General features: G+C 41.3%; 3 protein-coding genes across 3 annotated transcripts; 2 read left to right on the plus strand and 1 right to left on the minus strand.

Annotated features, from left to right (window-relative positions):
• Nucleotides 1–1,699: 1,699 nt before the first annotated feature.
• LOC121754354 (secreted RxLR effector protein 161-like) lies at nucleotides 1,700–2,188 on the minus strand. The gene has a single exon (XM_042149731.1). The coding sequence runs from the start codon at nucleotides 2,186–2,188 to the stop codon at nucleotides 1,700–1,702; it is 489 nt and encodes a 162-aa protein (XP_042005665.1).
• A 7,448-nt stretch (nucleotides 2,189–9,636) lies between these two features.
• On the plus strand, nucleotides 9,637–13,159 carry LOC121753744 (serine/threonine-protein kinase BRI1-like 2). The gene has a single exon (XM_042148992.1). The coding sequence runs from the start codon at nucleotides 9,717–9,719 to the stop codon at nucleotides 13,074–13,076; it is 3,360 nt and encodes a 1,119-aa protein (XP_042004926.1). The 5' UTR covers nucleotides 9,637–9,716; the 3' UTR covers nucleotides 13,077–13,159.
• Nucleotides 13,160–15,265: 2,106 nt separating this feature from the next.
• Nucleotides 15,266–17,709, plus strand: LOC121753768 (50S ribosomal protein L7/L12-like). Its single transcript, XM_042149015.1, has 2 exons — nucleotides 15,266–15,427; nucleotides 16,831–17,709. The coding sequence occupies exon 2, from the start codon at nucleotides 16,897–16,899 to the stop codon at nucleotides 17,470–17,472; it is 576 nt and encodes a 191-aa protein (XP_042004949.1). The 5' UTR covers nucleotides 15,266–15,427; nucleotides 16,831–16,896; the 3' UTR covers nucleotides 17,473–17,709.
• The last annotated feature ends 1,237 nt before the right edge of the window (nucleotides 17,710–18,946 follow it).

Below are 18,946 nucleotides of genomic sequence, written 5' to 3' on the forward strand. Positions count from 1 at the left end.
AATTCGTGTTGAACTCAATTCCCATTTGTTAGAACAACTCATGAGATTGTGCCATTTTTCTCCATTTCATTGGTTGATTAATATTTTATTTAATATTTAAATATTTTAATATATTATACTCCATCCGTTACACTTTAGAAGTTCCGGTTTATCATTTTTGGGTGTCCCACTTTAGGAGTCCCGGTTGAGATATTCCATAAATGATAATAGGCCACACATTTCACTAACTTTTTTCACTCACAATTTATTATAAAACTAATATATAAAAGTAGGGTCCACATTCCACTATCCATTTTCACTAATTTTTCCTTACATTTCTTAAAACTCGTGTTAAACTCAAATGGAATTACTAAAGTGGGACGAATGGAGTAATAAAAAAAATATAAAGATTATACAAAAATTTACTATACTATAATTTTTCATCCATATAAATAGAGACTATATTTGTTATAGTTTTGCACACCAAAAATCTCATTTTTTATTCACATATAATCTTTTTTCCTTGATAGTATACTTTTTTTAATTTTATAAATTTTATATTATTAAAATTAATATAAAAATAAATACTGTATATAATAATATGGTGTTGTGGTTATCGATAAATCATCAAATAATGGGCTCAATATCGGGTTGAATAAATATTAATGATGTAAAAATAATATAGAGGAGATAAAAAAATGAATTATATATTAAAAAATGGTTAATTGAGTTGGATTTTTATTGATAAACATGGACTGAGGGATCATATCAAAACATTTGGGTAATAGTTGAGAGTGATATCAATGTTCCATCTGCAGGCGTGCCCCAACATATATTTAGGTCTTCATTTGGAACATTGATACATTTGCTTTTGAAGCCTAAGCCCCACCAACACAATTATGATTAAAAGAAATCCCCATAAATTCGTGAAAACAATAAACAAATAATTTATTTACTCATATTTTCAAAATTAGCATAGATTACCACTATGCACTTTCGACAAATTCAATAATTGGATAAATACAAACACTGATACTTTCTAAGGTCGGTTCTCTTTAAAGCAAAATTTTGACTACTCGAAATTGCCTTGACTTCTTCCCCAGTTATTATGGGTGAAAATATGTCATTTTCGCGTTTGTTTTTCAAATAATTTTTTAATGATACGAATAAATATAAATGGATTAATCACGAGAATTAAGAATATTGTCTTAGAGATGGTAATCGAGAGAGGCAGATTATATTGGGCGAAAAGATTGTAAGATGATGTTATGAGTAGAAGATGTTTTCATCTCTTGAATTGAATGATTTACAATGCATTACAACCCCTCATTATATAGAGAAGACTATTCCCTAACTATAGAAAATATCATAAATGTGATCAATCTATTCTAAGCTATTATGTGATTGAACCAATCAATTATTCCATAATCTCCTCTCTTGATGGGAATATCTTATTTGATATGCTTTGACACTCCCCCTCAAGTTGAGCAACGGTATCCCCGATACTCAACTTGCCCAAAATCTCCTTGAAGGCCTTTGGATGGACTGCTTTGGTCAAGATGTCTGCCAATTGTTCTTCGGATCGTACAAACGGGAACTCAATGGTGCCGACCTCAAGATTATCTTTAATGAAGTGTCGGTCGACTTCCACATGTTTAGTTCTATCGTGTTACACCGGATTCTCTGAGATACTGATCGCTGCCTTGTTGTCACAGAATAATTAGCTTTTCCGTGTAGGAGGGTAGCCAATTTCTGTTAATAACCTTCTTAACCACATTATTTCCATAAGTCCACTTTTAATACCTCTGAATTCAGCCTCGGCACTTGATAAGGCTACTACTTTCTGCTTCTTGCTCCTCCACGTAACAAGATTGCCTCCAACAAAGGTGAAGTAGCCTCCTGTGGACTTCCTATCGACGGGATTGTTTGCCCAATCAGCATCAGTGTATCCGTCAATCTCAAGGTCTTCTCTTTTGGCCAAAAACACTCCATAGCCCACCGTCCCTTTCAGGTATCGGACGATTCTCAAGGCTGCTTCCATATGGTCGGTCTGTGGTCGGTGCATGAACTGACTAACTATGCCCACTGCATAAGTGATGTCTGGCCGAGTGTGAGATAAATAGATAAGCTTTCCTACCAGTCGTTGATACCGTTCTCGATCTGCGAGGTCAGCTCCTTCTTCTATCTTCAAGCCGTGATTTGGAATCATGGGAGTTTATGTCGGCTTGCACTCCAATAAACCTGTTTCTGCCAACAGATCTAGGACATACTTCTTCTCTCTCAAGAATATCCCGTGTCTGGATCTCAATACTTCTATTCCAAGGAAATACTTCAATGCTCCTAGATTTTTCATCGCAAATTCCTTGAATAGGTTCTCTCTTAGGCTTTGAATTTCTTCAATGTCATCTCTGTGATGATCATGTCGTCCACATAGATAATTAGACAAGTTATCTTGTCTCCTCGTTTCTTCGTGAAGAGTGTGTGATCTGATTGACTCTGTTTGAACCCTTGTTTAACCATGGCCGGGCAAAACCTTCCAAACCAGACTCTTAGTGATTGTTTTAGCCCGTATAGTGTTTTCCTCAGACGACACACTTGGCCTGTTCTGAATTCTGCCGAAAAACCATGAGGCGCTTCCATATAGACTTCTTTACTTTCTTCTAATTCTCCATGAAGAAAAGCATTGGTGACGTCAAACTGATGTAGGGGCCAGTCTTTGCACGCTGCTACAGACAGTAAAGCTCGGACAGTGTTCAACTTTGCCACAGGGGAGAAGGTCTCTTCATAATATATTCCATACACTTGAGTGTATCCTTTCGCCACAAGTCTCGCCTTATATCTTTCGATTGAACCATCTGCTCTTCTTTTGATGGTGAAAATCCACCGACATCCAACTGGCTTCTTCCCATTAGGCAGTGTGCACTTTTCCCATGTTCCATTTTTGACGAGGGCATCTATCTCCTTCTTCATGGCTTCTCTCCAATGTTTATGTTTTGAGGCCTCTTTGAATGATTGTTGAATTTCTTCCTCCTCATACAGGGCAGCTACAAATGCTCGCGCCATTTCTTATAGCCGTCCTTGAGCGATATTTGCCACTGCATATCTGGCCTTTCTACCTTTCCATTCAGGTGAGTATCTCTGAGGTGGGACTCCTCTTGTACTTCTAGTGGGTAGCTCGTACGGTTGTTCAGTATTTATACACCCACCACTGGTTTCACATTCAATTCCATTGTTCCATTCAAGATTAGTGTTTTCCGAGGATGCGCTATCATTAGTATTTGAACTGTCATTAGTATTTGAACTGGTTACCTCAGGAATCAAAGGAGGGGTTGATGTTTGGTCGTTTCCACGTTGTTCCTCGTTCTAAACTAAAGGATGTGACGGCCCGGCGGTGCCGCTAACCTCTTCTGTTGGACCAACGTCTGTGACATGACTTGACCGTGGCTCTCCCCCTGATTGAGTTTCCCCTGGGCCAGTGTTTATATATGAGTGTAGGTAGCCAATTTAGTAGGTCACTGTTCGGATGATTATCTGAAGGTTGTGTCTCCCCCTGACTACTAGATTGGCTATAGAAATACTCTACTTCCACAAAATCACAATTCATAGTGGTGTATATGGTCATAGTGGTTGGGTTGTAACATCTATACCCTTTTTGGTTTTTTTCATAACCAAGAAAGACACATTTTAGGGCACACGGAGAAAATTTAGTACGGTCTTGTTTAGTTATGTGTACGAAGACAGTACATCCGAACACCCTAGGTTCCAGAGTTAGTAAAGACGGGAGCTCAAAATGTGGGAAAAAAGGTCTAAGGGTGATTTGAAGTCTAGAATCCCGGTAGGCAATCGGTTCATAAGGTAGACCGCAGTCGCAATTGCTTCGAGCCAAAAAGATTTGGGTATTTTGGACTCAATTAAAAGGGCTCTGGTAATTTCAAGGATATATCTATTTTTCATTTCTGCAACCCCATTTTGTTCTGGAGTGTAGGCACAAGATGTCTGATGAACTAACCCTTTTTCCCGAAAAAAGTCTTGCATTTTTGTGTTGACAAATTCTCCCCCCCCCCCCCCCCGTTATCTGACCTTAAGATTTGAATCTTTTGGTTATACTGAGTTTGGACTAGGGTATAAAATTCGTTGAATTTAGCAAAAACATCAGACTTATTTTTCAGAAAATATATCCAAGTCATACGAGAATAATCATCAATGAATGGCACAAAATAACGAAAACCTTGACCCCCAATAACCGGAGCAGGACCCCACACATCAGAATGTATCAAAGCAAAAGGTTTTTCCATTCTCGTATTGTTCAACTTAAAAGTGTGTCTGTGGCTTTTGGCTAACAGACAAGTTTCACAATGAAAGGAGTTCATAGAATTAACTAACTTTGGATAAAGCATGCGAAGATATCCTATGGACGGGTGTCCTAACCGACGATGCCAAAGCCAAGTCTGTCTGTCTGTCGGTCCGTGAGTCAGCATCGCGACACTCTGTTGGGCTATCTCGTCCACATAGTACAGTCCTCCGCGCTCAGTGCCATGCCCAACTACCGTCCCCGTCTTGATATCCTGTAACATGCAAAATTTCGGCTGCATTAGTAATTTACAATGAAGCTCCTTAGTCACATGACTGATAGATAAGAGCTTATGCGATAATGATGGTACAAAAAGACAGTTAGAAAGCCGGAGAGTGGTGTTCCGGCCCCATGGACTCGGGCTAGGTCCCCACTGGCAGTTTGGACATAGGATTTAGTGGATTTCGAAATGGTTAAAAAATCAGAAGCCTCAAATGACATTGTGTCTGTTGTCCCGCAGTTGAAAATCCATTGGGTATCCCTCGGGCCTGTTTGGGACATAGAGAAACAAGCTAAGGCATCAAATGAATTTTTACATGGTACAGAGGGTAGGATGTCTAATTTTTCAGGAGTGTGGGGGGTGGTTTGTAAGATTTATGGTGTGTGGGAGTCGGAATGTAATATTCGTTTTTCTGGGGGGCAGATGTTGGGTAATTTTTGGGTTTAGGGGTGTGGCCGTGATATTTGGGAGTTTCGGGGTGCTTTTTGGGAGATAGTTTGAGCTCGGGGTTCCTCTTGGAGTTTCGGGTAATTTGGGGGTTCTTTCTGGAGTTTTAAGGGTTTGGGGGGTCGGTTTGGGGTTTTGGAGAATTGGCCATATTTAGGGAAAAATGTTCCCCCAAATCGGGAACCCTATCCACCTCTTAATTGGGAACCCTAGCCGCTTTGGTCTCTCCCGTGGGAACCCTAGCCGTCGCCTGTCGTCGGAGATGGCGTCTCCTGTCAATTTACCTTCCGACCATACTCTTGCAATTGACGCAGACTGTCGCCTTATTTCTGTCGTCGTCTCCATTCGCCGTCGGTGGACCAACGCCTCCCTCCGGTGGTATATTGGGGTAGGTGGCTCGGTCCCTGAATGCGACGGCTATTGCCGCTCTCCCTCCGTCGTCGCCATTGTTCCGGTGAGTGTGTTTTTGTTGGCGACCGCCTTCTTCATTTCCTCCCACCACTCCAGGAATCCATGGAGGTGGAAGCACATTCTTTCGTGTGCTTCTTACCCCCACAATGAGAGCATATCAACTTGCTCCTATCTTCGTCTCGCCGGTAGGGTTTGTTGGCTGGTGGTGGCTGGTTCTGGGCGGAATGTGTTCGGCTTCGGTCGAAGGCTGCGAGTCTGACCCCGATTCCGGAGTCCTTAGCTTCTGGGTTCATTAATTTTTCGTTAACAACCTTCCGTCTGACCATTCTGTAAGCTTTTCTGGCTGTTGGGATGGGATCCATATTCAGGATCTCCCGCTTGATCTTGTCATATCTCTCGTCGAGCGTCCATATGAATTGGTACAACCGATGGCGTTGAGTATTCTGGTTGTATTTTTCGATGGAGGATGGTGTGTCCATCGGATTTGGGTCTCTGCTATCGATGGAAATCCACAAGTCTTGGAATTTTTGCCATAGACTTTCCAGCGATAAATTTCCTTGTCTCATCCCGTATGCTTGTCTGTGTAGGTCTGAGATTTGGAATGGATCGGCGCCGCTTCCGTACGTGATGGCCAAGTTTTCCCACAGATCTTGGGTCGTTTCGTATTGGGAGACCTCGTTTACGAGGCTGGCGTCGATGTTGTTGATGATCCAGTTGAAGCAACAATGATCTCTTTGTAGCCATCTTGTGTAGATCGGGTCGGTCGGGTGAAGGAGGGTTTGACACTCCAGAAATGTGAGATATCAGACCCTTCCCCCCGATGGCTCTCTGCATCAGTTTTGCCCATAGGGGGTAGTTTTCCCCATTGAGCTTGGTTTGCACGTGTACATCCCCCAACGACTCTGGTAGGGGTTCGGTTTGGGGCTGTTGTTTTGGAGGGTTGTGAGACATACTTAGTCTTATGAATTCTGCAAATTGTTCTGTAGAAAGGGTTATCAGTCGGTTTGTGGAATCGGATTCTGACATCCTGTTTGTTGGTTGCTTTTGCAAGGTTCAAAAGGTCGGGAAAGGTACTCGAGGCTATGATGATATTGTTCTGAGTCTCAAGCCCGCATCGTCCTGCTCTGATACCATCTTAGAGATGGTAATCGAGAGAGGCAGATCATATTGGGCGAAAAGATTGTAAGATGATGTTATGAGTAGAAGATGTTTTCATCTCTTGAATTGAATGATTTACAATGCATTATAGCCCCTCATTATATAGGGAAGACTATTCTCTAACTATAGAAAATATCATAAATGTGATCAATCTATTCTAAGCTATTATGTGATTGAATCAATCAATTATTCCATAATCTTCTCTCTTGATGGGAATATCTTATTTGATATGCTTTGACACATTGTGCTTTAAGTATTCCAAAAAGGTTTGTCTGAGTGTAATTCGAATATAATTAAAAGTCCAATTAGGTTTGCAATTAGAGGGGGATCGCATGCTATGCTTCCAACTTATTCGATTCCAATTAGCTCATTCACGTCGTGCCAAAATGAAGCCAATTCTTATAGATTGATCTACAACGATAGCAACAAGTGATAAGAGAAATCTCAAATTATTGAAAAGATCACATATATTCTTGTTTGGATTAATTAATAGTAGTAATCTAATATGAAAGAAGTGAGAAATGAGAAATTGCACGTGTCGGCTTTGCCGATAAATCAATACTGCAAATATTGCAATTGCAATTGAAACTGTTATAGTAAAAAAATAGACAGAGTCATATGTATGTGTATATGAAATTATTTTTAATATTTATTACTTTTAGTTATATGTATTGGTAAAAGAATAAATTTGATATTTGTGAGATGAAAAATTAAAGGTATGTATTTATGTCTTATATTTGTGTTATGTAGTATGTGCACTCAATCTGATCAACTGACCCCAAAGTTGCACATACAGGTGATTCCAAATCAAGTGCAAATTAAATAAAGAAAGATATATATTCCAATATACACAGATGAGTTTGATGCATAAATTAGTACTCCAGTAATTTTGTGGGGACAGTAACCAGTAAAAAAGGTTCTAGTTTAGTTTTGGTCCAGATGGGGGTTTGAATTTACAAATATATATGAAAAGGTCAAAATACACCATATTGAGAGAGTTGTATGTTTACACAGTAAGAAAATAGGAGAGAGAGAGAGATAGATGGGAAGCAGGGAGAAACAGTATGGTGGTGATCATGATAAAAAGGAGCAGCTTAGTTGGTGGAAATGAGGCATCATCATCATCCCCTCTTGGAGGACATCATTTTGTATTTTTACCTTTTATTTTCCTTTTCATGGGAGCTTTTATTATATTTATACTTGTTATCTGTAGACTGTAGCCAATTAACCGGTGAAAAGCAAATTAAAGTTATATGTACTCTCCTTTAAAATTTATGTTTATATGCTAATAAAAAAGGTTATATACATCCTAGCAAACTTTTTTTCTTTTTGAAAAAACTAAATAGAATGAATGAGATTATTCAGTTAAGATTTTATAAATAATCGCTAATTATTTCAATGATTCAATAAAAAGTTAAGTGGAACTCTCAATCTATTGCATTTATACATGAGAATTGAGAAATATATGACCGGAGTGGAGTTATGCTTTGTTATCTTTAAAATCACAAAAGTTACTATTCACATTCTTCCAAGTGTAACTAGAGAAAGGATATACTTAAGTTAATTCTTAAATAAAAGACATTGGTCCATTAGCTAGTACAAATACGATAAGTAATTATAAGTGCATCCATAGTGGCGAGCAATCGCTCGTCCGTCCGTCCGTGCCAGCGGCGCGGTACCGCTGTCCGCCGCTGCGCTCTTGCCGTTGGCACGACGCTGCTCGATGCATCGAGCACATCCGTACCAACGAGCAGGCGACGTGGCGCGTTTTAATTGGCCAACGGCATATTCGTTGGAAAATCAATTTTTTTAAAAAAAATTTAAAATAATACCAAAAAAGAAAAAAAAAATTTCACACTCCCAAAAAAATGGCCGTTTTTTGCCTGTTTTTCTTTATTTTTTTGAATTTTTTTTATTTTTTTTCCCCAAAATCATCTATAAATACACACATTCATCATCCATTTTTCACATCAAAGGTGGTCGACTTTCGTGAAGACGCTCAGCAACCCGCAAGACCCGAGACTGGTTCTTTTTGCGCAGCGTCAAGAATCCGAGCGGAAAGACGTCGAAAGAGCCTTTAGGGTCCTTCAAGCCCGATTCAACATTGTGAAGGCCCCGTCTCAGCTGTGGTACGTGAAAAATATCGCCGACATCATGTACACGTGTATTATCTTACACAACATGATTATAGCCGACGAAGGACCGAGGGCGGCTAGCTTTTACGACGAGGATGAAGCCGGAAGCTCAAGCGCGAGGTCTCCTCTACGCCGAGGTGTGCATACGACGGTGGGTGAGAGGATCGAAACAAGGCACACAATGCGCGATACCCGAACTTAAGTTGAGCTACAAGAAGACCTAATCAAACACATGTGGGCGAAATTCGGCCACGAGTAGTGTGTTTTTTAATTTTATGAATTTAATTATGTAATTTTTTATTTTTAGGAGTTTAATTATATAATTTTAAATTTTTAGGATTTTAATTATGTCATATTTATTTTTTAGGATTTTAATTATGTAATTTTTAATGTATTTTGTAATATCATTCCGATATTTTTAATACATTTTAATTTTGTGAAAATGTTTTTATTTAAATTAAATAATGGAATGGTGGAACCCTTGTGCTTGTCCTTGCGGAAGAGCACGGATGTGGTGTTGTGCTCTTACCTAAGTGCAGGCAAAAAAAGTGTGGCTGGACCCATATCCGTGATCGTTGGCAAGAGCACGGACATGGATGGTCTCAGATTTCTTATTCAGCTCGATGCTCAAATAATCATTAGACTGAGTGCGATTTCAGAAGGTTAAAAGAAATGGATAAATATCTCAGCTTTCTCAACTTTGGTTTATACAACAAACACAATCATTCCAGAACAATTAAAAATCATGTAAAAAAAGTTTCCAACAATTCATTAATTTCTTTTTCGGCACCTTTATGTATTTCTTTGTAAATACTCGCGCCATGTATTTGTATAATGTATTCAGATACATTCTGATTTTTCGATTCCCACTTTCCCTCCCTTTTTTCAATATAAAAACATATGAATATGTTTAGGGAACAAACTTTTGCGAAAGATCACTCCCTCCCTGGCCTCATCATTCTCCTCACCACTCCCTCTCTCCCTAAATCACCCCTCCTCTCCCCGTGCAATCCAGATGAAGATGTTGCTAGCTCTCCTCCTCCTCTCCACCGCCGCGGCCGCGGCCGCGGTCACTTCGCAACGAACCTCATCGCAGACCGATAAATTGGCCCTCCTCTCCTTCAAAATCATGATCCAACACGACCCCGACCGTGCCCTCTCCAGCTGGCAGCGCTCCGCTCACCCCTGCACATTCCACGGCGTCACCTGCAACGACCAGCGCCGCGTCATCGCCCTTGATCTCGCCCAATCTAACCTTGTCGGTCACATCTCCTTCTCTCCGCTCTCCTCACTGGACATGCTCCTCTCCCTCAACCTCTCCGCCAACTCCTTCGTCGTCAACGCCACTTCTTCACTCCTGCAAATCCCCTCCTCTGTTAAGGAGCTCCAGCTCTCCTTCTCCGGAATCATCGGCCGCATACCTGAGAACATGTTCGCCAATTGCCCCAATCTCGAGTACGTCAATCTAGCCTTCAACAACATCACCGGATTCCTGCCGGAGAATCTCTTCCTCCACATCGACAAGCTTAAATATCTCGATCTCTCCTACAACAACGTCTCTGGCACTGTTTCTGATCTGAAGATCGACAAGTGCAGCTCCCTTTCTCGCCTCGATTGGTCGGGAAATCAGATTACTGGATCGCTGCCGCCGTCGTTCTCCAATTGCACCAACCTGGTGGAGCTGATTCTGCCGGATAATTTCCTCTCCGGCGAGATTCCCTCCGCTTTCGGCGCGCTGAGAAGCCTGCAAACCCTAGACCTCTCGCACAACCACCTCAGTGGCTGGATCCCGCCGGAGCTCGGCAACACGTGCGCCACCCTCGTCAGCCTCAAGCTCTCCAAAAACAACATCACCGGATCGATTCCCTCCTCCTTCGCGTCGTGCTCGTCTCTCCAAACGCTGGATCTCTCCAACAACAACTTGACCGGTCCTTTTCCGGATTCAATTCTCGAAAAGTTATCGTCTCTGGACACCATCCAGCTCAGCGGCAATTGGATTTCCGGCGAATTTCCTGCGTCAATTTCATTCTGTAAGAACCTGAGGGTGGTGGATTTCAGCTCCAACAGGCTCTCCGGGATAATCCCGCCGGATATATGCCCGGGCGCCGCCTCGCTAGAGGAGCTCCGGGCGCCGGACAATCTCCTCTACGGCCCGATCCCGTCTCAACTGTCCTTATGCTCAAAGCTGAAGATCATCGACTTCAGCATCAATTACATCAACGGATCGATTCCGAATGAATTAGGAAATCTCGAGAATCTGGAGCAGCTGATAGCCTGGTACAACGGCTTGGAAGGAAGCATACCGCCGGAGCTCGGGAAATGCAGGAAGCTGAAGAATCTGATACTAAACAACAATCATTTAAGCGGCAGAATCCCAACGGAACTCTTCAATTGCGCTAACATAGAGTGGATTTCCCTCACCAGCAACGCCCTCACCGGCGAAATCCCCAAGGAATTCGGGTTTTTATCGCGCCTTGCGGTTCTGCAACTCGCCAGCAACAGTTTAAGCGGCCAGATCCCGAAGGAGCTAGCCAACTGCACCAGTTTGGTATGGCTAGACCTGAACAGCAACCAATTGAGCGGCGAGATCCCGCCGCGGCTAGGGCGGCAGCAAGGGGCGAAGGCGCTCACCGGAATCCTATCAGGAAACACACTTGTCTTCGTCCGGAACGTGGGGAACTCGTGCAGGGGAGTCGGAGGTCTCCTCGAATTCGCCGGAATTCGCCCCGAGAGGCTGCTGCAGGTGCCGTCGCTCAAGAGCTGCGATTTCACCAGGCTCTATTCCGGCCCTGTTTTGAGTCTCTTCACCCGGTATCAGACGCTCGAGTATCTCGATCTCTCTTATAATCAGCTCCGCGGCAAAATTCCCGATGCTTTCGGCGATATGATAGCTCTGCAGGTTCTGGTCATATCGCACAACCAGCTATCAGGCGAGATTCCGGCGTCGTTAGGGCAGCTAAAGGATATCGGAGTTTTCGACGCGTCGCACAACAGACTGCAGGGGCATATTCCAGAGTCCTTCTCGATGCTATCCTTCTTGGTACAGATTGATCTCTCTCACAACGAGCTAACCGGCCAGATTCCTCAGAGAGGGCAGCTTAGCACTCTTCCGGCGAGCCAGTACGCCAACAACCCCGGCCTATGCGGCGTCCCGTTGATGGAATGCCAGTACAGCCAGCCTTCTTCCAATCCGGACGACGAACAGGGGCGGAAGAGCGGAAGGACTGCGGCTTGGGCTAATAGCATCGTGATGGGGATACTCATATCAGTAGCTTGCGTGTGCATCCTCATTGTGTGGGCCATTGCGGCCCGGGCGCGGCGCAGGGAGGCCGAGGGGGCGAAGATGCTGAGCAGCCTTCAGGCCTCCCACGCGGCCACGACGTGGAAGATTGATAAGGAGAGGGAGCCTCTCAGCATCAACGTCGCCACGTTCCAGCGCCAGCTCCGGAAGCTCAAATTCTCCCAGCTGATCGAGGCCACCAATGGCTTCTCCGCCGCCAGCATGATCGGCTCGGGCGGCTTTGGGGAGGTGTTCAAGGCCACGCTCAAGGACGGCTCGAGCGTGGCCATAAAGAAACTCATCCGCCTCAGCTGCCAAGGCGACAGGGAGTTCATGTCGGAGATGGAAACGCTAGGGAAGATCAAGCACAGAAATCTAGTCCCATTGCTAGGGTATTGCAAAATCGGGGAGGAAAGGCTGCTAGTGTACGAGTTCATGGAACACGGCAGCTTGGAGGAGATGCTCCACGGGCGGTCGAGGGGGAAGAGGTTGCTGAGGTGGGAGGAGAGGAAGAAGATCGCGAGGGGGGCGGGGAAGGGGCTCTGTTTCCTTCACCACAACTGCATCCCGCACATCATCCACCGCGACATGAAGTCAAGCAACGTGCTGCTGGACAACGAGATGGAGGCGAGGGTGTCGGACTTTGGGATGGCGCGGCTGATCAGCGCGCTGGACACGCACCTGAGCGTGAGCACGCTAGCGGGGACGCCAGGGTACGTGCCGCCAGAGTACTACCAGAGCTTCAGGTGCACGTCGAGGGGGGATGTGTACTCGTTCGGGGTGATCCTGCTGGAGCTGCTGACGGGGAAGAGGCCAACGGATAAGGAGGACTTCGGGGACACGAATCTGGTGGGGTGGGTGAAGGGGAAGGTGAGAGAAGGGAAAGGGATGGAGGTGATCGATGCGGAGCTGCTGTCGGTGAACAAGGACGCGGATGAGGATGAGGATGAGGCCGAGGCCGGGAAGGTGAAGGAGATGGTTAGGTACTTGGAGATATCGCTGCAATGCGTGGACGACTTCCCCTCCAAGCGCCCCAATATGCTGCAGGTTGTAGCCATGCTCAGGGACCTTGGATCTGCTCCCAATACTGCTTGATCCCTCTTTGTTTCTCATAACTGTAATATTACTTTTTTTTGTCAATTGAGATCTCTTCAAACATAATAACTTCTTGATTAACATCAAATGTGTCTGGTTAATTAACTCTGGAGACGAATTCGAATTCTGTAGAATAGTGTGTCATAACACTAATACTCCCTTAATAATCTTTTTCTATTTTTGTTTGTTCTGTAAAATTAGTCTATTTAATAAGTTTTTTTCTCTTTAATGGATTTGTAGACTATTAGAATGAGTTCTTAGTTATGTCCAAAAAAGTATTGAGTAGTTTTATCTTAAATGAATCATAAATGTGCTGCCAAGTTGCCAACGAAATTCAGAGATTATGCATAAATGATTTTTGTAATGGCAAGCTTAGTTGATCTCTGTTACTATTTAATAACTGGTCTGAGCCTCTGAGGTATAATTTTATTTTATTTTTAGTAAATGAAAAAGCTGAGAAATGGAAACACGCATTAGGTAACATTGTACTACTACTACTACTACATGTATTTATGTTTTCCACGGCAAAAATAGTTTAGGCAGTCCGCTCCTCCTCCATCAATAATAAATCTAGATGGGCAATTTTAAATTTTACTCCGTTCAAGTGAAAAATTATAAATACAGATTTATTTATTGTATACACCTTACCTTACTACCTTAGCTTCATCAATAACGTAGTGGCCTATAAGAGTTTTGTGAACTTATTATTCCCCATTTTGATTTGAAGGTTTTTCGTTTTACCTATCTTTGGTAAGTTATTCTTCGTGAGTTATGTGCTTTGTTAGGTTTTCTAGCGGCTACAGTTGTGATCATTCACAGCGTCGATATTGTCTGAACGGTATGCAAATTCGAAAGAGATTATGTTAATTTGTCCGTCAAGGACAATGCGGATGCGATTTTCAACGTGGTCAACCACCGAAATTTTGAATTTTGTATGGTAGGAAAATTCACAGGTGGGGCCTCAATTAAATTAGAGGCCATTAAACATTATATGAAAAGGCTATCAGGACGTCCAAAATCGTAAGTATTACAGTCTTGGGGAAATTCTCTTTTTCAATTCTATTTTTATTGCCGAAGGGATTTTGATAGAGCAATTAATGGGGGAGCTTGGATGTTCAAAAATAGGGTGTTTTATGGGCTCCCTTGAACCCTAACGTTCTGGTTGTTGATAGCATGCCCCTCTCTTTCTAATGGATATATGAGTTCGAGTTTTTAATCATCCGGTGGCTTTCAGATCGAATAAGATGTTTCGCCACATAGGAAAGTTTCGTGATGGATATGTGTATGTAGATGAGTGTAGCTTCTCAGGGGATAAACGGGAATATATCAGGCTTTAGGGCTTCTTTGAATATAAATAAACCGATAAAAAATTTCGATGAAACTGAGATTGTCAAGTGTGCAAACATTTCGTATTGAATTTAGATACGAGCGAATTCCTTCTTTTTGCTTTCACTATGGCGTATTGGCCATTCGGATAGAGGTTGCGCTATGTTAGCAAATGTTGGTATTCGGGACAACAACATTGTGATGAGCTATGGCTCCGAACTTAAGATCTCCTTTTGCCCTAAGAGTGGCATTGAAAATGATGAGTGGTTGAAGGATGGGATGCTAATATGGGAAGTACTGGTGTGGGCATGAGCCTAGCAGTCGAGTCATCATTGTACGAGGCTGAAAAGATACAATGCCGAAGGACGTGGATGATGGTCTAGAAAAGTTAAACCAAATTACTAATACTTTGTTTCTTGTTGAAAATGGATATATTGATATGATTTCTGCTGTGGATGCTAGACGAAAGTAGCTGGAAAAAATCGCACCCTCTTGCTTGGGGTTCGAAATTAATTGATTTTTTTAATCAATTAAATACTCCATCTGTTCTGTAGAAATAGGCTAATTGAAGATGACACGAGTTTTATTGCGTAATTGATAAAATAAGTAATATAGAGAAAAAATAGTTGAAATATAGTGGATGGTGCCATAAATGTATATGGACTAGTATTTCTTGACAAAAAAAGAAAAGAAAATTCAGGCTATTTCGGAGGGAGTAGTAGTAGAGATGTCCAAGGTTTTCGGTTCAGGCAGTTAACCACGGAACCGTAACCGTGCGGTTCAGTTCAGGTTTCACATTTCTCGAAACCGGAACCAGCGGTTCCGAACCGTGGGCATATGACTACTATAGTAGTTTCTAACTTTACAGCCTTTCAATCTGAAATCGCGCCTCCCTCTTACAATCTCACTCGACACTTCTCCGGCTTCGCACCTCCGGCAAGAGGGAAGAAACAGAGCCACCCAGCTCGCCTGTTCACGCCTCTTGCCCGCCTGCGTCGCCGCCCTCCTCCTTCCCTAGAGCTCAGGTAAGATTCAATTTGTAGTTAGGGCTAATTCAAAATATGTATCTTTAATATTTAGGTGTCACAAAAACCTCCACTCTGCTTCTTTATATTGCTCAATTCGTTTTGAATTTACACTTGCGTTGCATTTTTTTTAGCTTTGCTGATTCGGGTTGGGTATTCGTTTGTGCACTGAGTTGCTTTACATTTCTGAACATATTTTATAAATTGTTCTTCTAATCTATGCTTAAAAATGTGGAGTATTGTTTATAAGGCCATTAAAATTTACTAGCATAATTGTGATTTTTCATCTCATCTTGGAAATTAGCTACCAATGTCTTTTATGGGGTCGTTCGGTTGCCATCGCTCATTATCATATATGATTATCCATCTAGGATCAAGTTCCGTGGTTATTTTAATTGGAGGGGTTGACTATGACTTCATTATCATATGATTATTCATCTAAGATTAAGTTGTCAGATTCGATCACATGAACCAAACGTAATACTACATATTTAATCGTGAGATATAATCTTGGAAACCGAACAATCCCTATGTGTTATAAACTTATAGTCAATATAGCTTCAAATCATGAGTAGAAATCATAATTATGTGGAATTCTATCTATGTGATTACACATGCTTAACTACAGAACTAAGTATGAAATACTGCTCACATAATCAGCTTCACATAAGTTAACTAGGACCAATCACCAAGAATCCGTCAGAGAAAATATGTCTCAATTCTTGGTGAATTTAATATCACACTTCATGATATAAATTAATGTTGTCTGTTTAAATTTCAACCATAACTGTAATTTTGTCCTCCAAATTTTGTAAATAATATACTCCCCCATATAACATTTAAAACAGTTATCTTTAAAACAGCATCACATTTATGTTTCTGCTTTGTGAATTTACTGAGTGTTATTGGCAATTTGATCTGAAAGTAATAGGAAAACTGGATAAACACAAAATTATCACTCCTAGATGTGATTCTTAAGGAATTTATATCCTTCCATCCGGTTCAAGAGAGCACATATTTGTGCTTACTTAACCCTTTCATCTCAATTTATAGTTGCTACATGTTAACTTATCCCTAATGATTTCTGTGTGTTAGTTGTGAATCCTGAGATATTGATGGATTGTCAACCAGTGTGACTTTCTAAACCATTGCTGTTATCTTCTTTCTGGGTGAAATGGGAGAGTGTTTGAAAGAATTTTGTTGTGTTTGTTTTTACTTTTATTTTGTTCTTAATCAGAGCAGAAATATATCAAGTACGTTTCAGTGTGCTTGACATTAGTTTAGTGTTAGATATGTCGTCTCCATGTGTCTTCTCTTTGATGAATACCTTTCTTTGTTTTGTAGTTAATGAAAATGATCATAGCTTACCTCTTATAATAGTTTGTTTTCACTTGGCGTTACAGATACATATCTCGCTGCTGCAAGGCTACTGGTGATACTCGCATAATCGTTATACCAATCCATAAACCATGAAACTAGCTACTCTATATCGGCTTGCACGTTGCCACCCAGTTGTATGTCAAAAAACCAACCTTCTGCAGTACCGCTGTTTTCAACCCGACTTTGTTCCTAGAGATCCCAAATCCAAGCCCAAGAAATACAAATACCCTGAAGTCTACGAGCCATATGGACCTAGACTGCCACCTTCAGACAAAATCATCCAGCTCGCTGAAAAGATTGCAGCCTTGCCTCTCGAGGAGCGAATGAAAATAGGTCCGACTCTGCATCTCAAGGTAAGCCATCCCAAGTTGGTACCGCTCGATGTTGAAGGAGTGGACACAGGCGGGGCACGTGGTGGATCGCCCAAGACGGAAGTGAAGAAGGCCGAGAAAACCACATTCGACATCAAGTTAGAGAAATTCGAGGCAGGTGCAAAACTGAAAGTGATAAAAGAGATCCGTTCCTTTACAGATCTGGGACTGAAGGAAGCTAAAGATTTGGTGGAGAAGGTACCAGTTATACTGAAGCAGCAGGTTACAAAGGATGAGGCAAATAGCATTATAGAGAAAATTAAAGCAGTTGGTGGAGTTGCTGTGATGGAGTAGTTTTGTTAGAGTAAGTTCATGCTTATTTTTGTCTCTACATCTCCCTTAGATATAGTTTGTTTTGACTCTTAAGTGATTAATCGGTTTGTTAGACAAAATAATCATGAGATGTAGTCTAGGATTGAGTTGTGAGATTATTTCAGTTGAAGGAGGCTATGACCAATTATCACATGATTGTTCATTTAGGATTGAATTTATGAGATTTATTCTTATGAATCAAACACAATATATATTTAATCTTGTGCTATAATCTTGCAAATAAGAGTTTATCATCATTGGTTCTTCTCTCACATCTACCAGTTATTAGATCCCACGTAACAAAAGATGTTTTTATAAACCAAGCACAAGACCAAAATAAGGCAAGGGTGAGCTTTGATCATACCAGCCCAGACCCGCGACACTCATATGCGCACGACGTGCATAGATTAGCATGGCCCCTCGTCAAGGATGACACGAATAAATCAAGATATGGTATGCTTTGATAAATGGATAGGGTTAATTAGAGTATAGTATTGTGATTAAAATTAGATTAGTAAATAATTAAAATATTGAGTTATTGGAGTGGGCCTTATTTGGGCATGGCCCGAACTGTGTTTTTGATGATTTGGGTCTAGATTTAAAAAAACAGCCAAATTGGAGTTAGCTTCAACCGATTAGTTCAGAGCCCAAACTTGTTTCGTTTGAATTAAGGCCGGACCCACTTCACAAATCTCCTCAAACCAACTTGAAAAACAATGATTAAAAATTAAAAAATCTAATGTTTTCATATTTTCTTTTCAAAAAGGAAAATGTTATGTGTGGTCATCTCATCACAATCGTTTTGTACACGCACATGCGTGCAAGTCGTGTTTGCACATTGATTTGTAGCAACGTATTTTAGTTGAGCACTCGTACTCATGCAGATTAAATTTGGTCGAATTTTAGTATGTTCCACATTTTTTAAATTTAAATGATAAATCATAAAATCTGGTCAAATTTTGGTTTGTCCCATGATGATTTTTGTCCGGCCGAATTCGATGTTAAATTGGTTCAGACATATAAATATTGGTGAAACCGATGAATAGTGATTTAAAAATGTACTCCCTCTGTCTCATAGTAGTTTACTCATTTTTTTTATTTTGACACGTTCCATAGTGGTGGAGTCATTTTCCCTTTTAGTAAAAGTTAACACATTTCTTCTCACTTATTTTACTCTCTTACTTTATTCTTTTTTCATTTCTCTACATTTTTCAGTTTTTACTTTATTATTCATTTACTTAACTCACCTAACATATTTTTTTCGTAAATCGTGTTCCAAAAGAAACATCTTTACTACTATGGAACAGATGGAGTATTAATTTGACGACATGAACAATAAAACGATATCGTTTGAGCCTAATAAAGTAAAAATATGTATAAAAAAGAAATAGCACAAATTTGGTCAAATGGAATAATTGAGAATTTTTTAAAACTTAATGATTTGTCTTCCAAATTG

This window comes from Salvia splendens, chromosome 11, assembly GCF_004379255.2.
Source record: "Salvia splendens isolate huo1 chromosome 11, SspV2, whole genome shotgun sequence".
Taxonomy (NCBI): Eukaryota; Viridiplantae; Streptophyta; class Magnoliopsida; order Lamiales; family Lamiaceae; genus Salvia; species Salvia splendens.

Coding starts and splice junctions, on each gene's coding strand:
- LOC121753744 (XM_042148992.1), top strand. CDS start 9,717: ATGAAGATGTTGCTAGCTCTCCTCCTCCTCTCCACCGCCGCGGCCGCG.
- LOC121754354 (XM_042149731.1), bottom strand. CDS start 2,188: ATGATTCCAAATCACGGCTTGAAGATAGAAGAAGGAGCTGACCTCGCA.
- LOC121753768 (XM_042149015.1), top strand. CDS start 16,897: ATGAAACTAGCTACTCTATATCGGCTTGCACGTTGCCACCCAGTTGTA.